Raw genomic sequence first — 18,869 nt, 5'->3', positions numbered from 1 at the left:
AGAGAGAGAGGTGTGCACCATTGAATCCGCCGATGACGTAAAGGTCTCCGTACAGCTGTGCCACAGCGAAAGTGCTGCGGCCCATGCACATAGGCGCCATGGTCTGCCAGGAGGACGGGGCTTTGTCCTTCTCGCTGGCGATCACTGCGCAGGGCGTGCAAGTCAGCAGACCACAAGTTTAGGCTGCGGGGAGAAACACATTGATATTGCCTTGTGCCTACCGACAGCCCATAGGCGACGAAGAGAGAAAATAAATTTCTTGCCTGGCTGGCGCACGCAATGAGTGCAAAACAATTCTACTCCCTTTGAGACTTGCGTCAACTGGAGAGACCTCAAATTGACAGAAAAAACTCACCAATGGATAGGCATCTAATACTTCGACGTTGGATGCGTAGTTGAAAAAAAAATAATGGTGGCATAAGGGAGATGCTACCGTGTAGTGGCCCTATTTAACAGCGTTAATGCAGTGTAAGAGAGCTCTTGAAACAGCAGCCATTTCAGCCTTCCTCTCAAATGTTCTCGTATTGGCTCCCACCACGACGCCGAACAATGAAGGCAATTTATTCGTATTAGTGCGTCGCGTTTCGATTTTCTTCCGTAGTAACATATGAATTTACAGCAATAACGTTACTGCTGCTTTCCAGGATTCAAATTTAACGAAATTCGGTATTCACTTGCGATATGTTTCTTGAGCCTATACTGGGGTCTATTCAGCACTCTTCCGCCGGCCTGAGACTCATATGCAACGGGACGAGGGCTGAGGGAAAGGACACAATGTTTCTTTTTCACTATATTTAAATTAAATGACCGGGCTTCTATTTTCGCGGGCCAAAGATAAAAATGTCCAGCTTGCTGCGGCCGTTGCTGAGCAAAGTCTCTCATGTTTCTGTGAACTTGTCAAGAGGGACTATTTCTCCAAGACAGACCATCGAACTACCGGTAAACAGGATTCGCAGATTGAGGAGCCAGAGGTGCATGCAAGACACGGATAGACTCATGATGTTCACTGTGTTTTGAAGCGGTTGAGTACATTTTTCTGTATCCCGGCCGCGGCGGCTGAATTTCTTTGGAGGAGAAATTCGAGGCCCGTGTACTGTGCGATGTCAGTGCACGTTAAAGAACCCCAGGTGGTCGAAATTTCCGGAGCCCTCCACTACGGCGTCTCTCATAGCCTTAGTCGCTTTGGGACGTTAAACCCCATAAACCAAACCAAACCAAACCACATTTTTCTGTCTGCAGAACTCTGTAAAGTAATATCTGTCCTTGGTACTCCAAAGTTCTCGTTGCCCGAAGCGCCTTTGTTTTTTGGTCGGCAAGATTGTGCTACTTCGGAAACCATCACCACCTTTTCAAGGACATGCACTGATGCTTACCACACTTTCCTTGCAAGGGCATATAGAGGGTATGAAGTGTTAAGGGCCTTTATGCTGGAATTTATTACCCTCGTATAATTATGTTATCTTACCAACAGAGATAACAATCATACCAATGGATAGAGATCAACAAAGATAGAGATCATACGAATAGAGATGGGAGGCTGACGGGAAACAAGCCTCTCCCAGACAGCTTGCCCAGCCAACTGTCCCTGGTGGGTTTATTTTGGTAGGAAGAACCCAGCGGCACATAAAAAACATTCATGGAAAGCGATACAGAATTCGTCAAACTTTAATATACAAGGGGTATTAATAATGCCTTAGCATAAACAAACTACAATGACAAAAACAGTCAGACAGTAACGTAAAATCTTGCGAATATAGGAAGCATTCAAAATGATGTTGTGCGTATGATGAGAAATAAAGGTACAGATAAATAAATTGAAGTTATTCGATTCGAAGGCGTTAAAAAGGGAAGGTAACTTGTAACAAACGCTTTTGTCGGGTATAAAGGCGAGTAGTATAAACTATCCAACTATTCTAGGCTGTTTTTCAGAGAATTTAGAAGTTACGGATTACAGAGCATATTACATCAAATATTGTCGTTCTAAGAACATCCGCTAACATACCGACAACAAAAAGACGTCAGACTCGCCGATCTACACCGATGGCAGGAATACAACTTGAATATGAATGGGCGGGCAATAAAGGATGATGTTTTTCGTGGACTCTTTTAGGGAACTTGCACAGCGTTCGTGGTTTCCCGAGAGGGAAGAACACGCCCGTGCGCTCGTTCTCTATCCTCACTGGTGCTGAGGCGGCAGAGGCCGTTGTATCCGCCGACGACGTAGATGCGCCCCGCCATCGCCGCCATCTGGTGGCTGCAGCGGGGTCCCGGCATCTGCTGCACCTGGCACCACGAGTTGGACGAAGGCGTGTACTCCTCCACGCTGCTCAGAATCACGAGGCCGTCGAAGCCGCCGCTCGCGTACAGCTTCCCTGCGTCGAACGGGCAGCGACACAGTGAGGGCGTGAGGACTGCTTCGCTTCAGACTTACTCTCGCGACGACTCAGACTACACTGGATAAGTGCAGAGGTACGCGAGACATTTTGAAATCTGCATGCTTTGAAGCCATGTGCCTAACTGGAAGCTGGGGTTCTACAGTTATCCCGGAGTGCCCCACTTCGAACTCGACCACGGCAGCCGCGTTTCGATGGATGTGAAACGGAAAAGGCGCCCGTGTGCCGTTTAATGTCAGTGCACGTTAAAGATCCCCAGGCGTTCGATATAACTGCGGAGCCATCCACTACGGCACCCCTTTCTCTTTTACTTCATTCACTCCCACCTTCACCCCTTTCCTTACGGCGCGGTTGAGGTCTCCACAGAATAGTAACACGGTTACTACGCCATTTCTCTTCCTCAAAAATCACTTTTTTTACAGCGATAACAACATTCCAATCGATGGCGTGGGAAAGGCGTGCTAGACGAGAGGAATACCGCAGTAGATGAACCTCAGGGCTTGTGCAGCTTTATTACGTGTAGAGGATGGATGCGGTGGTGGTCGACAGAAACAAGATGTAGCTGTGGGCAAGCAATTACGCCCCCAAATTTTGTGACAGATTCTTGATATGGCTGTCATGGCTTGTGGTAGCAATATCTCACGACGAATTTTAGTTACAACAAAGTGTGGAACATGGATCGGGATTTATCAGAGCCGCTACGACCGTAGCGAAATTTAGCGCAAGTCGCTGGCCTTGGCTGCTGTGTCGTGCAACGCAGAGCGCGGCAAACTCTTAGCTTTACTTTGACAAACGTTCTGAAATAATGCAAATCCTCAATCATGTGCAGACAACTTCGATAGCAAGAGCCATACGTGGCATGCAAATAACTTCCACAGCTTACTACAGTCACACCTTCACTTAGAAAGGACGCAAAAGAGCGGAAACGCCGGGATATACCGTATATCGTTTAAGCATTGAGGTACTTCTCGAGTAGGTTCTTTAGGGTGCGCGCGAGAAAAATAGGTGTGAGCGGAGTCTGTAGTTCACACAGTAACATTGGTTCACACCTACCTCTGAATGCGCAGGCTGCACCGCCGCTGCGCGCCCTGCGCATCGAACACACCGTAGTCCATTGGTTGGAGACGGGGTTGTACCGCTCCACACTGGCAGTGCGACCGGTGTCTGCATCAAGGAGCCCCAAATGACAATGACATTTCAGAAAAATGTAAACAATGAACAAACGCTGTATTAATAATGTAATCCCTATAGTTAGTCTACTCGCTCAATACCAAAAGTACTAAAGATTTATCGAGTTCAGGAATGACGAATGCTCCCATATAAGGCAAGCCCACGACCATGTTCTTAGGGCACGCACGAATGGAATAAACATTGCTGGTTCCTCCCAAAGCCTAGCCAATTAGAGCTCACGCAAAAACGCTCGACAGCGCGAACGCATACCGTCGCGTCCCCCGATGGCGTACACGTAGTTGTCCAGGGACGCGACGGCTACATAGCCGCGGGCCGTGTGCATGGCCGAGCAGGGACCCCACCTACAGCTCGGTGTCGAAGCGTTCGCAGGAGCGCAGGTACGAGCTTCCCCGCATTCCGCCCACCACGTAGAGAAACTTGCCCACCATCGCTGCGCCGTGGTACGCCCTGGAAATGATCAGGAGTTTACCGCTCTCACATTGCACACCCTGCCTTGCAGCCATTGCTTGGGCTCGTTTTATTATAGGTGACAAATGTAACGTGGACAAAACTATCCAAATGTGTCCTGTAAAACAATATTTCAGTTGTGGGAGATTAGTTACTAAAGCCGATGGTCTTCATTTCAAAGTCGCGTAAGCCCGGTTGTCGGAGGCGCTAATGGAGGTCTACTGCTTGTTCTCTCTAGCAGCTAATGTTGTGTTTGGTGTGTTCGCGGTTCAGTTGACTTGTTCACATATCATTTGCAGCGGACGGATCGACTGCTGGCGTCATCATCATCATCAGCCTGACTACGCCCACTGCAGGACAAATGACTCTCCTATATATCTCCAGTCAACCCGGTCCTGCGTAAGCTGAGGCCACTTGGTACACGGAGACAATGCGTAGCGACCTCTCAACACTGTCACGACAGAGGGAAGCAACGATGGCACAGAAAGGGTGAAGGAAGCGTTTGTTTTAGTTCTATTCCAAAAATTGAGAGGGCGTATGCTTCGACCTCGGCTCGCTCGTGGTACACGAAAGAACCCTTCAATGCGAATCGTGCATCTTGCCTGGGAGTCGTGCCCCGCATGGTGTGCATGAGCCAGCGGTAGGCCCGGGGGTCGTACACCTCGACGGCGTCCCGTTCCTCTCCAGAGCTCCAGCCGCCCACCGTGAAAAACACCTCGTGTGGCACGCGCGGAGCCCAGCGCTCGGGATTCGCGCCGGCGCAGCGCTCGCAGGGGAACCGAAACAGGGCTGCGATGGCTGCGGACAGATCGGGAGAATGGGGGATTTTCGTCTGGCGAGTCGAAAATAATGGGCTGTTTTACCCAACGTGTTTAAGTGTAATGACCTGCGGCGCAAACTCATCAACATGAGCCCACCATGCGGCTATGGAGGGAAGCTATGAAGCTTTCTTCAATGTCTGGTCGCGGTATCAGGGAGTCTATAACCATATTAGCGGTAAAAAACTTTGAGATCATTGCGGCCACGCGCATTGGAGCAATGCGAAAGCAAAACGTCCCCATACTATATCGACGTCCGTGATTGTTGTGACACCCATGTACTATATCGACGCCCATGGCTGTTTTGACGTCTAAGTGTATTTTTCGCGTCTTTTTGCATTTCATTAACTGCTTACATCTCATTAACCAACTATTTCCCACGGCAACATTTTATCACACACTATCTATCGCAATCACACTTTCACACATTTTTGGGACGTTAAACCCCATAAACCAACCAACCTTTCACACATTTATTATCAGAGAACGACGTGATCATGCGGACAAAATTTGCGGACACGTTTTGCGGAAACTTTTTGCTGACTCGACAGAGCCATATAATTCTTTCGCATTGAGATGATTACTAAGCGATTAAACAAGTCAGACAGTGGCTCCTCATCTAAGCAAATAAATACCGTGAAAAGGGCCTGCTCTACTTGTGCTGTTAGGAATATAACTTGGCCAAAATGTGAGGGCACAGAAATGAATGATAGCGATAGCGACGAAATAACAAACGACGGACAAGCTCTTGTCCTTTCGCAGTTTTGTCATTTTTCACTGCCTAGTAGACCAATTTCGCGCGACAGAAGACGTGCATGACTGAACGGTACTCACTGAAGAGTGCAGGTTAGTTTTAGATTTCTCACGAAATATGACTGCTAAAGGGCTCTAACCTGTAGAAGAACTGCACATTGGGCTAATTGGTGTAGATTCATAATGGTGGTTCAACAGCGCACACACATGCAGACCAAGAAAGAGACAAGACACACATCAGCGCTGGCGTGTGTGTCTTGTCTCTTTCTTGGTCTCTGAGTGTTTGCGCTGTTGAACCACCTTTATGGTTCTAACCTCAAGATGGTAAGATATTGTCACAAGTGCAGTAGCTGTGGGCGTTCTGTGGTAGCAGGTACTGCGGCCGTTTACGACAACCTCTCTACATATGCGCGCATTTTATTTCATTTCATTTACTTTACCCAAAGGGCTTTCGCCTTACCGAGGGGTCACGATAAAAATTTCACTGTCGTAGTGACGAGTTGAAACAGAGAGCTTATCGACAGCACTGAGATCGCTCAAACCTTGTTGGGCTTTATTGCCAGCTTTTAATGCTGTACATGTTACGAATGAAATGAAAACGTAACGGCTCATTATATTTATAGAGAAAATGACAACGCTGGCAGGAGCTTGGAGCTGAGCGCTCACGTTATGCCCGCCAGAGATCAAATCCTTGGTTCACTTTCGGTGATGTTGGGTTCTCCGGCTTCCTTCAGCGCAAGTTGTGCCGGAGGTGTCAGGTGTCCAACAATTTAGTCAGTGCCGGGGGTAGTAGCACACGCATGGTGGCGCGTAACGATATTAACGTATAGAGCTGCTCATTTAAAGTTGACCTCTTTAAGACGCACATCTTAGGCTGCTGGTCTAGAAAACACTTATGCTATTGACACCCCGCCTGATGTTCAATTTGTATCCCATGTGCACCAAAGTCCAGTTTTGTTCGGCATGGCCGCAAGTGAAGCGGGTAATTCCTCGTGGTGAACCAAACAACTTGAGGCTATAGGAGCGCGCAAACACGGAGGTAACGTACACAAGGGCCAACTTTCAACCTATGTCAGTCGAGTGGTCAGGTACGCACATATATCTCTGCACGAAAGAACTGTTTTCTTGTTTCTGTTTTTCGGGACTTCCTTGATGGATTTTTTTCTTTTTGGTCTAGTTCTTCGAAACTGTTTCAAAATGGTCGTAACAGATCTTGCTGTCTTGGTGCTTTCAATAAGCAGCCAGCGTATCGCGAACGAAGAGCGCCAAGTACGAGTTGCAATGGGAGTATACCAGACGCGTATACTCCCACCGTGACCGGGTTGTATTGAATCCACTGTATATCAGGTAGCCGAGGAGAGGACTAATCACTAAATAACAAGATGCCCAAGAACGTGGTCACGTGATTTAGTGGAGCCAGAAAGAGTTCGGCGATTGAAGCTTGCAAAACCGGCAGCAGATCAACTGACCGTAAATAAGAAGCAGCATTTTTCTGTAAACGCTGCTTTCCTAATTCAGCTACTGAGAGGTGGTCACTGCGGATGCCAACTCACCACCCTTGGGCGCATTGGGTGCAACGCTTCCACTCGAACCCGCGTCGCCTTGTCGGGGGTTCGCAGCGGCAAGCGCTCTGCATGCATCCAGCCCGACGCCTTCCAAGTGCAGCAGCCGCAGCGGGCTGGGTGAGCACACGCAGGGTCCCGTCCGTACGGCCTCGCACACTGCCGTGTGGTATTCTTTGCTACTAGCAAAGCTCGGGTTCACCTGCCGAAATTCGATGAGAGTCCTGCGCCACACGAGGGTATCAAAACCATAGTTTTCTTGGACTGGATTTTACGGCTTGGATCACAAAATCCCGCACGCAATAAAATCTCCTTTGAGTGAAAGGATGTTTGGTACTGGTGGCCGAGAGATTGGTTGCGGTGACGTTGAGCTTGTAAATGTTGCGACCGGTTGCGAGCTCGTCGGTACCTCGGCTTTTGTTTCTTCGACTAGCGCCATTAGCTTGGGCCGATCACGAACCGAGATTCCAGCAAGAGCATTCTGAGTGCGCACTTTTGCGCGCATGAAACTAATGGATGCTGTGACGGCAGTCTCGATAAAGGCACCAAGACCCAGTGTCAGAAGGCCAATGTACTGCAACAGACCATTGGCTAATAGAGAGAGAGATAATATACTGGCTTAATAATTCTACCAAATTGGGCTGCCGGAAAAGAATGCTCATTGAATGATAATTGCATGTCTCTTGAAACACAAGCATTCAAGCTTCGTTGCCTGGCCCTTTGAAGAGGTTACGTTAAGCTGGAGACTGCCACCCCGCTTCCAAGCTATCGTTAGTTGCGTAGGCTTTGGGAATAATTTCAATTTCAGTTACAATTTTCCTCGCGTACTAAAGCAAACCTACCTGGTGTAATAATCTGAGAGCCGCGGAAGTGCAGTTTTGCGAATTCGTTTCCATGAGCTTTGCTTCAGTGCTGCCCTCGAAAACTCGAGTTTGCCTCGAAAATTCGAGTTGCCCTCGAAAACTCGCTACTGCTTCGCCATACCTGCACACAGTGAGCAACAGAAAGCAAACGTGATATTAATCAGCCGAATGTTGCGACGAACTTCAACTAATGATGCGCTTCCTACTTTAGAAACGATTTCTTAGCCTTGAGCGCAAAGTGTTAACAGAAGCCTCATGCCCCGCCGCGGTGGCTAAGTGGTAATGGCGTTCGGCTGCCGGCCCGGAAGACGCGGGTTCGGTCCCGGCCGTGGCAGCTGAATTTCGATGGAGGCGGTGTTCTAGAGGCCCGTGTACCGTGCGATGTCAGTGCACGTTAAAGAACCCCAGGTGGTCGAAATTTCCGGAGCCCTCCACTACGGCGTCCCTCATAGCCTCAGTCGCGTTGGGACGTTAAACCCTAATAAACCAAACCAAGAAGTCTCTTGCTCAAAGATACCGGCTGCTATGAATATGCAGTGTTGGCGTAGATGGCAGCGCCAAGGAGTTGTTTACGTCTGGAACAATTGCGCTGAACAGGCAGGGTAGATTAAAAACGTGTTCGAAAAAATAAACAGCCTCTAATATTTCCTAACACAAAAACCAATGTCTAATCTCTGTCATGATATATTTTGCGTCATTTGAAGCTACCCTTTTCCGCCATTTCTTCATGAATGTTTAATTTTCCAGTCCCGTGAAATTATTAACTTGCGTATCCGTAACATGTAAGAAAAGGTTTCTGTGCAAATATATTTGCGACAAGCAGACGAAACAAGTAATTTGGAGACATTTATCGAGGCAAACATTTAAACATAAGCGTTCTTTTTCGCGTGTGAACTCCTGCTTAGACGAACTGTGGGGTACATACACTGAAGCAAATTTAATGAATTCACGCTTCACAATGCTTCTAGTACCATCGCACACGTTTCTTGCACCACTGAAAAACGAGGGCTTGCGATATGCCTAAGCTTCCTGTGGTTACCGGGCCGGAACGGACTTTCGAACCACGTGGCTTTTAGTCTTCCTGAGGCAGGCGCGGGCGAGATCACGTGGCACGCATGCTAATGTAGAGGAAGCAAGTGTGCATCCCGTGTGGCCCAGCTAGTTTGGAAGACGCAGCTAGAAAATTCAGGAGGCGAAGGCAAACAGTCGCAGTGCCATCTAGGCAGCCAACTGGGCCCAAAAGGAATCGATGGACCTGCAGCATGAGGGTAAATTGCTGTCAACATCGAACCATTTTCACACAACCTTCGCCACACTGATATCGGTGGCTGAAATTTCTGCTCCAAAACGCAGATGTAAGACAATAAGCATTTCATGCGTAACTTTCATGTTATAAGCACCACGCTGCGATCTCATACGCCTCGGTAGCCGAACATCCTGGTTAAACATCCGTCGCAGTGTTATTTAATACGCTCACATGTCGGATAATGCAGCAATTGACAGTGATGCTCGCAGTACCTCGATTATGAATCAGTATTCACCCACATACCGTATTTGCCAAAAGTAACCGGGCAACAGTGGTTTCTTTCTTAGCCACTTAGCGAAGCACTTACTCTGGCAGCCCTTAGGCTCTGAATATATTTAAAGGTGAACCTTTATCGTCACATTTTGACACCTTTCGGTCTTTTACAGGCGCCTTAGAGGCTTCGTTTTATGGTTGAGAAGCAAAAACCTGTTGCTCGGTTGCTTTTGGCCAAGGGGGTACATCTTCCATCGAAAATAAAGAAGCTCTCACTCACCGCGCCGAAGTGTTCGCGCACAAAAGAGAACACAGTGTCTCGGAATCTCGGCCAGTGGTGCCACAGCGCCAGTGCGGCTAAGCCGAGACAGTTGTCGACGTCCATGTTGTGCAGCAGGTGGTCCAGGCACAGGTCTCGGGCCTCCTACATCAGCAGCATGTCGGCAGCCGCCAGCACATCGGCCACGTTGCCGTTGTTGATGCGCAACTGCAGTGATGGTCACAAACACATTTGTATCATAAGCAGGAGAACTCTTGAAAAAGAAAACTTATCCTGTTTTTCTTCTACATATTCTGCCGTGAGTTTAGGCAGAATATGTAAAATAAAGCCGCCTGATTTCAGGTACCTACTAACCATTGCAAAAAAAAAAAGATGTATGCTTCCGTTCGTTATTCAAACTAATGCTGATGCCAATGCGAGGTGCCACTTAGCATTGCCACGGCAGAACATCGCTTCCCTACCACCAGGACGCTTGCCTCCTGAGCAACACAGAGATTCTTAGGTGTAACTGAAGTTGCAGTGCTCTAGCATTTTCCTGCATGCTGCGGACACAGCACTTCAAAACCGTTACTGCGACTTCTCAGAAAGGGATGCTTTAACACCCTACTGTCTCGCCATCTCTAGGTTTCTATTGCAACCACTGGCGAGACATCAGGCTCATTATTACGATGCTTGGCTTCTCAACTCCTCCACCTGTTAACCCCTTCCCGAGGCTTGCCTCATCCGCGTAGTAGTAGCCAAGGAGGATGTCGAGCACGGACGCCGAGACCCCCGTGAGCAGCATCTCCCTGCGGGAACCGTACTCGGCGCGGAACGCCGCCCGGAAGAAGGGGCTCGTGGTGCAGAGGAAAGACCGGTGGGCCTTGAACTCGCCGCCGTCGTCGGTGCGAATCAGGCAGTCGTAGCAGCCGTCGCCGCCGGGAAGCAGCAGTTGCCTGAAGAAGACAGACATGGCTTCCGAAAGAGATGGTGACTTGTACTAAGAGCCTTCTGCGATGTTCGCGAGCCCCACGTGAAACCATGATTTCGTTTTCTTCTACCCACTTAGCTCAAGTAACCGGGCAGAAAAAACATCGCTTCGGCGGTGAAGCTAGATACTGATAATTGAGTGAACGGCAAAAACTCCTGGGGCACTTTGACTGTCTAAAGTGGGTAGAGGTGGAAGCGTTTTCCGCACCACCTTCGCTATTTCTGTGGCACTGGTGGCGTCACATATAATTGAGTACTAATTACTAAGTGATGATAAATCACTAATTAAGGTTTAATTACTGATTAATGCCTGAATACTAATTAACTGCTAATTAATGAAGCTTATGCTTCGCCTTTAGGAGTGGACCGCGACAGCGTGTTGTAGCGCTGCCAGGGAGTCCACGGGAACGCCACCACCCGTTCGGGGTGATGCCTTGCCCTTTGAACGCAACGCTTTTTGAGGAAAGGAAATGGCGCTGTAATTCTCTGTCAACTCGGTGGACACCTGAACCGCACCGTAGAGGAAGGGAGTAAGTGGGAGTGAAAGAAGATAAAGAGGAGCCGTAATGAAGAAAATGAAAATTGTATTTGAGGAAAGGAAATTACGCAGTAACTGTCTCACATATCTCGGTCGACACCCGTCAAAATTCAGGGGGGCACTTTTTTGACCTAAAGTGTGGTCACTGATGTGTGGTTAAGATGTTCAGCTTCGCCCCTAAGTGTGGAACGCGACAGCGTCTTGCAACGCTGCCAGGAGTCCATAGAACGCCATCGCCCATTCGGTTCAACGCCTCGCTCGTCGGTAAATTGGTTTTTGAGGGAAGGAAATGTATCTGTCTCTCATTTGTCGGTGGACACCTCAACCTCGCCGGAAGGGAATGGAGGAGGATGAGAGTGAGTGAAGACACCGTATTCACTGGACACGCCTTTGTTCGTTCCAAACCATCCAGCTGGCATGGCGGAGTGGATAGCATGCTCGTCTCTCACGCGGAAGACCGGGGTTCGATTCCTGAGCTAGACCAATTTCTTAATCGGTTTTATTTATTTATATATTGTGCCATATTCATATGGCCTGACTAGTAAAGTAATTAGGCTAATTGGGTAATTAAGCAATTAACTAAGCTCAGTCCCACTTGGAGCATCACTATACGATCCCTTCAATTGGTTGCATGGTTACTAGCCGAAGTACAATTGGCCCCGTTTGAAATTCGCGCATTGTGACGTCACGACCGTTTCCACCTATTGAAAAGCGTGACATTTCTGTCGACAACTGCTGCTTACAACGATGAGACATTAAAGGCTTCCGTCTTAAAAAACAAACAATATTTTGACTATGAAGAGTGGAGCTTTGTTCGTACTAGTAGCTTTCGCACGGTGGCGTGAGGAACCCTCGTTTGGGTGCAGACTCCTCGCGCTAGAGAAGCGTAGGGAATCGAGGGTTAGCCATAGTGTGGTGTCGCACGAGGAGTGTAAAGTTATGGAGGTGAAGAGATGTCTCGTTCACTGCGCTATTAATGGAGAGGGTGGACTTGCTAAACAGTGACACAGTATGCACACTATTGACGGCCATTCATTGAAAAATTGCGCTGGCGGACGAAGGACAAGGGCAAGAACAAGGACGCAATCTCACACGCAAACTTGTTGTGCTTGTCCTTCTCCGGACAGAGCTGCCTTTCTCACAATGATTACCAATCAACTTGATCTGCAACATATCTTGCTTATTGCTGATTGCTTATTTAGTTAATTCGCTTGAAAATAGAGGCAGTGGCCTTATCATCTACGTCTGGTTGAAAAACTGTGTTTTTAGATACGCCCAGTACGCACATTACTGAAATCCTTAAAGACGTTCAGTATTTTAGGAGACTATTAAGTCCTTGTTACGCGGCTATTTATATCTGGATTGATTTCTATGCATCTCTCACCATGCTCTAGTTCGCAAGCTTAACGAAAAAAAAAACACGTCAAGAGCAGCTCTCGCAATTTATTTGCCGCGCATCACTAGCAAGGATCGTGCTTGTTGCACTTGATTAGAGCGATGTTTTCGGCCCTCAACCAATCTCATTTCACGAGTGTCGTGTGTGTGCGGGTTTCCGAGTCGACCCGTCGGAGCACTGGCTTCGAGGCTTCCCGTAACAAGGAACGATGTGGCGGGATGTGCTCAAGTTTCTAAAAAAATAGAAATACAAAAACTGGGGACCTGCATTCAAGCTTCCTCCAACTGCGGTGTCATCAGCCCACGCAGTGTGCGCTACCAAGGAAGCACACCGGCACTGAGAGGTACGAAAGTGGAGCTTATGGGGAGAAAATTTAAGCTGGGCGTTTCCGGCCATTGGGGCTAATTAGAGGCTCGGTAGAGCGGCGCATAATGAACGCCGAGTGCTCTGTGTTGTCCGTGTTGCGACAGTTCCAAATGAAAGAGCGGGTGGCAACCCATGGGAAACTGGCGTATAAAATCCGAAAGAGGAATTAGCGCACACGGAGCAGCCTGCCTTACTGAACTAGGGTGGCTAAAAGGTAACGAGAAAAGTGGGCGTAGAAGTTCGCATTGCTCGAAAGTTTGCCTACTGTGAAGCAGCGGAGAAGGCGTGCGTCGTTTAAAGTTGGTCTCTGTCGAAAACAATGTGGGCGGGACCATAGCTGGCTAAATTGAAGTTTACTTATAAGCTGCGCCCTACCAGCGAGCAAGCTCGAGTTCAACGTCATACGGTCGTTTCGAATATGAAGATGACAAAGCTACTCTAATGTTATCACTAACAAATCCCACTCGCAGAGATATTTCGGGCGACAATGGCCAGTTAAGAACGCCTATGACTTGTTAAGAACGTTGAGGCTAAGCGAACATCTTTGCTGGTGCTAATACATCAGTGAGTGCATACGACGATAGCTAGGGAAGACGCTTGGCAAAATAGAAATAAACTACGTGGAATCACACTTCCGTTATCTGCAACAAAATTGCTGGCAGGGGGATTGAAGGTTGCATTCCTAGCGATGGAAATTATAGAAGCGGCGTGAACACGTTTTTTTTTTTTGATGATGGAAAATCGCGAGAGCTAACGTCGAACTTTGTTTCCATGCGTAGTACAGGCAAGCATTGTGCTTTTCGCTATTTTTTCTCTTGCTTGGTGTTTAAGCACTTGGTGCTAGTGACTGTAACTGATATATTTACTGCAGTAAAAAGTAACGAATCCTTTTCTAACGGGATTTAACCGATGGGGTTATCCTTCAGAAGGGCATTGTTCGTACTCACGGCATGCTTCCCAAGAAAACTCGAATTGGTGCAACCATATAATAGATACCTAATATTTCTAAGAGCACTACAGGTTATACGCAAATGCAGGGAACATAGCAGGATGAATGACGGGAGAGACTGACCACACGGGGTCAAGGAAGAGGCCTAAGCACATTGGTATATTCTTTAGTTAAAAATAATCCCGCGAGGGACAGAGCAGCAAGATTATTGCAAATTTAATATGAGAGATGGTTTACAGCGCCATAAAAAAGCCCTGCCAACGGCATAGACAATAGAGCAAGTGGGTGTGACTTAATTGCTCAGCTGCGAGTGCCGCTGAAGACGAAAATGTCGTGCAGCTATCAAATAAATCGACAAGGCACACATGAAGGTACCTATGTGGACAGAGACTTCAGATCTTCGAAATAACTACATATTTGGAAATAAAACAAAGGGAGGGAATGGTGGGAAGGGAGAGGCGAGGGCAAGCATACTTGGAACTAAAGACCTGCGGAATTCGCAACCACAGGCTTGAGGTAAAAAAGGAACATCATGCACGGAGGACCGCCTCGCAGAAGGCACGTTCAGGCCTGCGTGAAGAACAACTTAACTCGAGTGGGGCATAGCCCCGTCAACGACATCACGCACCGCAGAAAGTGTAAACGGAGCGCGCGCTTAGGGAGGGGATGCGTGGAAGGTACAGAACATCGCATAATTAATGCGAATGTCTGAGAGTATGCAATGAGTAACACTCACGAGGTTTAGCTGAAGCTGTGAAAACGTGGCGGAAGAATGCCTGCTACAGTTAATGCCGCTGCTGGCTGCTTTTTTTTTCATTTTGTTGTTAAGTAAATGAATCCCGACAAAGCACAGCGACAATAGTGATCCTGCTTTGCGACGCATGACAGCACGGGGAATGGTCCTTTTTAATGGAAGAGACATGATGATAGGTAAAGCGGCACCTCAGGCAAGAAGACGGGAACATACGATGGAAAGGGGCTCTAGGGAACTGCAATCCAGATTTGGTCAAGAAGTGGTTCTGCAACCCAACTTTTTCATTTGGTTTCTTTTCTATCGATCATATGCCTTCGCTCTATTGATGGGTCTACTGACCCTGCAGTCTCCTTCCTTACAGATTACGTGCAAGGCGTGAAAGATGATCTAAACAGGAGCAGCGCGCGTGTGCACCCGGTTATTTAAGTACCTAAATTCCAAATCTGACAAGGCCACTGAAGGATCACTGACGCATGGTTTGCCGTTTTTTCGAATAAAGAATGCTTCCATCAGCTCCCGGGTCACCTTATCTTGGTGGCAAAACAGCACATTAGTTTTCGGGAAAAGGGGTGTGCATTTGCAAACCCGGCAGTGTGCGGGAAGGTTGTCTCGCGAGTCACTGCCGAGTAAGTTGCGGTGCTCAAAGAGCCTCACATTTACACAGCGCCCCGTTTGCCCGATATACTCTTTACCGCAAGACAGTGGCAAACGATATACAATACCCTTTTTGCAAGGAATGAAAGGCGCCACATGTTTTGTTGTACAGGCCTTGCGATTCTTCTGGATACCCGCCGCTAGATTTTTGTCCACTTGTGGGCAAATTGCAGCGAGCTTCTTAGGAGCCGAGAACACCACCCTAACATCGTACCTCTTGGCCACGCTCTTTAACCCATGGGAAAGCCTGTGAGCGTACGGAATGACAGCCGGCCTACGGCGCTCACTGTCAACACGGCCTCTTCCATTGGCCCCTGTCTTAACCCACCTCAGAACTTTTTCTCCTGCCCTGGAGATGGCGTGGTCGGGAAAACCACTACTTTTCAATCGTACCACTTGCTCTGACACACTTTCCGCAACACGGTGGTGGCACGACCTAGATGTGGCGGCCTTAAGGCACGAAACAGCGATACCGTCCTTGATCAGTTTTGAGTGCCCTGACTCATAACCGAGGAGTGGCTTGACGGTGCGCGGGCGATACATACAGCAAAGGTCTCCCGGAGTAGCTCTCAAAGACATTGCAAGAAAGCGTAGCTCGTTGCCAACAGAAACCTCCGTAGTAAAACTTAGACCACGGCCGAACTGACTGAACACCCTTAGAACATCAGCCATTTCCGCTGCAGGGTCAGACCCTTCCACGATGACTAAAAAATCATCCACGTATCTGAAAGCCCTCAAGAACAATCCCGCCGAGGCCGCAGCTACCTTCCTATCCATGTCGCTCAGAAAAATGTTGCTAATCATAGGTGCAACCCTCGACCCAACTGGAAGCCTGCCACGCTGGTCATCTTGCTCTGGTGCTCCGCTGCGACCCTGCAAATCTTCAACAGTGGTGACCCGGTGAACCGTGCCTTCTATCCCAGCGGCGTCCTAGCATGGCGTACTGGCAGGACCCAAGTTTCGACCCGCCGCTCCCAGCGTTCCGGCCTGCAGGCGTCGGCGGGTGGTTCGCCCAACTGGAGGCTGCAATGTACTTGAACGGCATTACCACCCAACCGTTTAAACACGCAGTCCTTTGCGACATCGCCTTTTACATGCTTTTACATTTTACATGCTTGGGGCCCACAGTGGTACACCTTTTTCGCTAGCATGCGAGGGCACGCATTTGAGAGCCATATAAGCCGCGTATACGCTATCCTTCCTTCCGAATGAACGGGGCGCAGTCGTTTGAAGCACGTCTTACCTGATGTCGACTGCTTTGGAATGAGGAGTACAAGAAATACACAGCATGTTAATCCTATAGCTATTCGTAACATATGTTGCGAAAAGCTATAGAATATATATGTGGGGGGAATACGTACCACCTAGTTTTACCATCCCTTCCTTCATTTTTAACCGTCGTGTGTTGTTGTCATGACCAAGATATAGATATCCGATTCTCTATTTTAGATGGAGTCAGCCTTGTTCTTCTTTACTGCAATTTATTTTGGCACCTGTGTTGTTGTGTCACGTCCTTGTCTTGTGCGCTGTTTCCTTCACTCGACTTCAAGGACCAACTACCCCGCCAATAGCCCATTTGGATGTATTCCTCCCTGCTGTTTTTTTCACATCTCTCTTCATAGTTGTTCAGCATCAGGAGGCATGTGTCGGACGCTAATTCAAAACAGTAAACAAGGTTTGTGGAGAAAAAATATATATATTGGTTAAAATAGGCTACGGTTTAGTTAAAACATTCGGCGACAACCGTCATGTCCTTCCACTTTCTCCCCCTTCTCTTTTCCCTCCTTTATTATTCTCCTTTCGTTTTTTTTTCGTTATTTCCTACCTTCGCCTCTCTCTTGGCTTGACTTTCGGATTGCGTCGTTTTGGCTTGCGTATTTCTACAGCTACAAGGGCTTCAATTACACGACGACTCATGGTGGGCTCCCATCAACGGCTCCCACCGTAAAAGAGAGACAGGTTCCTGCATGGGAGTCCACGGCTTCACCAGGCATGCAGTACAATGACCATGCGTACCTCGGGCTTGGGCATGATATAACACATAGTATTCTTCATTGTCATGCAAATAGAGCATAAAAAAAACCGGATAGAGTCGCATTTGACGCAGTGTAGCGAAGGTGGTACTTACATCGAGGAACATTTTTTCCGGAACAGATACCTCGAACGGGATGTCGGTGTTTTGGCAGTCGGAATGATCTAATGTGTCCAATGATCCCTCTTCAATGGCCTGAAATTGCAAGCAAGTCGGAAAGTAGAAATAAATAATGGAAAGGTATCACTTGGTTCGAAAGGTTTATACCCCTTTTCTCATATCTTTTTTTTTTCGCGCGCAACCATGCCCCCTTGTATATTATATGGTGTGGTTGGCATAACTACCCCGTACTATAATTTTAAACCCCCATCCCCGCCAGAAATTACCACAACTTTCCCCTCAAATCAAAATTCCGAATAAACCTTTGGTTCATTCTGTGACGTAAAATTTGTTCTGTACCTGACGTCTGCATTTCTATTTCAGAGTGGTGGTCTCGTGGCGACACCGTTACCTGTTCTTAGCCCTTTCTTTAGTCTTGCGCCGTTGGCATAGGCGTCCGCCAAGCACTCACTGGTAAAACTCCGCCTTCGGGCACCCATAGCAAAAATGCATCTTCGACATATGAGCAGCATCTCCTGCAGCCCACACCAGGTGCCGAATACGAGGCGGATGCACCAGTATATCAACTCTAATATGTCTCTATTTCTCTAATATGTCTCTATTCGCATTACGAACTCGCTACCGTCCAGTGATTTTGTTCTGGCCAGCGCCGGCTGCGATGGTTCACCCGGCGGACTTGGCAGCGCGCCAAGGATCTGCGGGGCCAGCAGCAGCACAGCGTGTTTCTGAAAGGTTCTTTGCTCTCACATCACAGCAAACGCTCAAACCTTCGCGGTACACACTCGCGACCGTTTTGTTAGTTTTCGTTCCCCCCCCCCCCCCCCCCCCCCCCGCAGGCGAGATGCTCTGCAGGCGATGAAATTTCGCCTGGCGCGACTGTGGCACGATGAGTGCGATGTGTGGTTGGCGCGAAACGTGAATGAGTGCGATATGTGGTTTAAGTGTCAATACCGTTTTCCTTACCGTGAGCGAGCGCTGTTTTCAGTACTCGCCCAGCCATGCATGGATGAGAGAGTGCACAAGTTGGCTCCTAAGCGCTTAGGAACGCGTTGCACGGACCTTTGACCGCCAAAATATGACGGGGAGTGTTTGCCGCGCTTAACCTAAAAAAGGTCCTGCAAAACACTTCGCTGACAGCCCTGTTTCCAGCCTATGACGCGTTTTCGTTCTATTGGTAGCACTGGCATACTGGAAGCTATGCACGCTAGAATGGCGACTCATGGGAAATGCGCGCAGCCATCCGCCTATCCAGACGGCGGGTCACG

General features: G+C 48.3%; 1 protein-coding gene across 1 annotated transcript; it reads right to left on the bottom strand.

Annotated features, from left to right (window-relative positions):
• Window positions 1–3,925: 3,925 nt before the first annotated feature.
• LOC149353231 (kelch-like protein 10) lies at window positions 3,926–10,778 on the bottom strand. The gene is made up of 5 exons (XM_089575769.1): window positions 10,545–10,778; window positions 9,975–10,033; window positions 7,156–7,388; window positions 4,634–4,829; window positions 3,926–4,031 (listed from the first exon to the last, which is right to left on the bottom strand). The coding sequence occupies exons 1-5, from the start codon at window positions 10,776–10,778 to the stop codon at window positions 3,926–3,928; spliced, it is 828 nt and encodes a 275-aa protein (XP_089431895.1).
• Window positions 10,779–18,869: the final 8,091 nt, after the last annotated feature.

This window comes from Amblyomma mixtum, chromosome 3 (assembly GCF_055824585.1).
Source record: "Amblyomma mixtum isolate Tamu chromosome 3, ASM5582458v1, whole genome shotgun sequence".
NCBI classification, from domain to species: Eukaryota; Metazoa; Arthropoda; class Arachnida; order Ixodida; family Ixodidae; genus Amblyomma; species Amblyomma mixtum.
The sequence above is the reverse complement of the archived record's forward strand: the minus strand, read 5'-3'. Positions and strand labels throughout refer to the sequence as shown.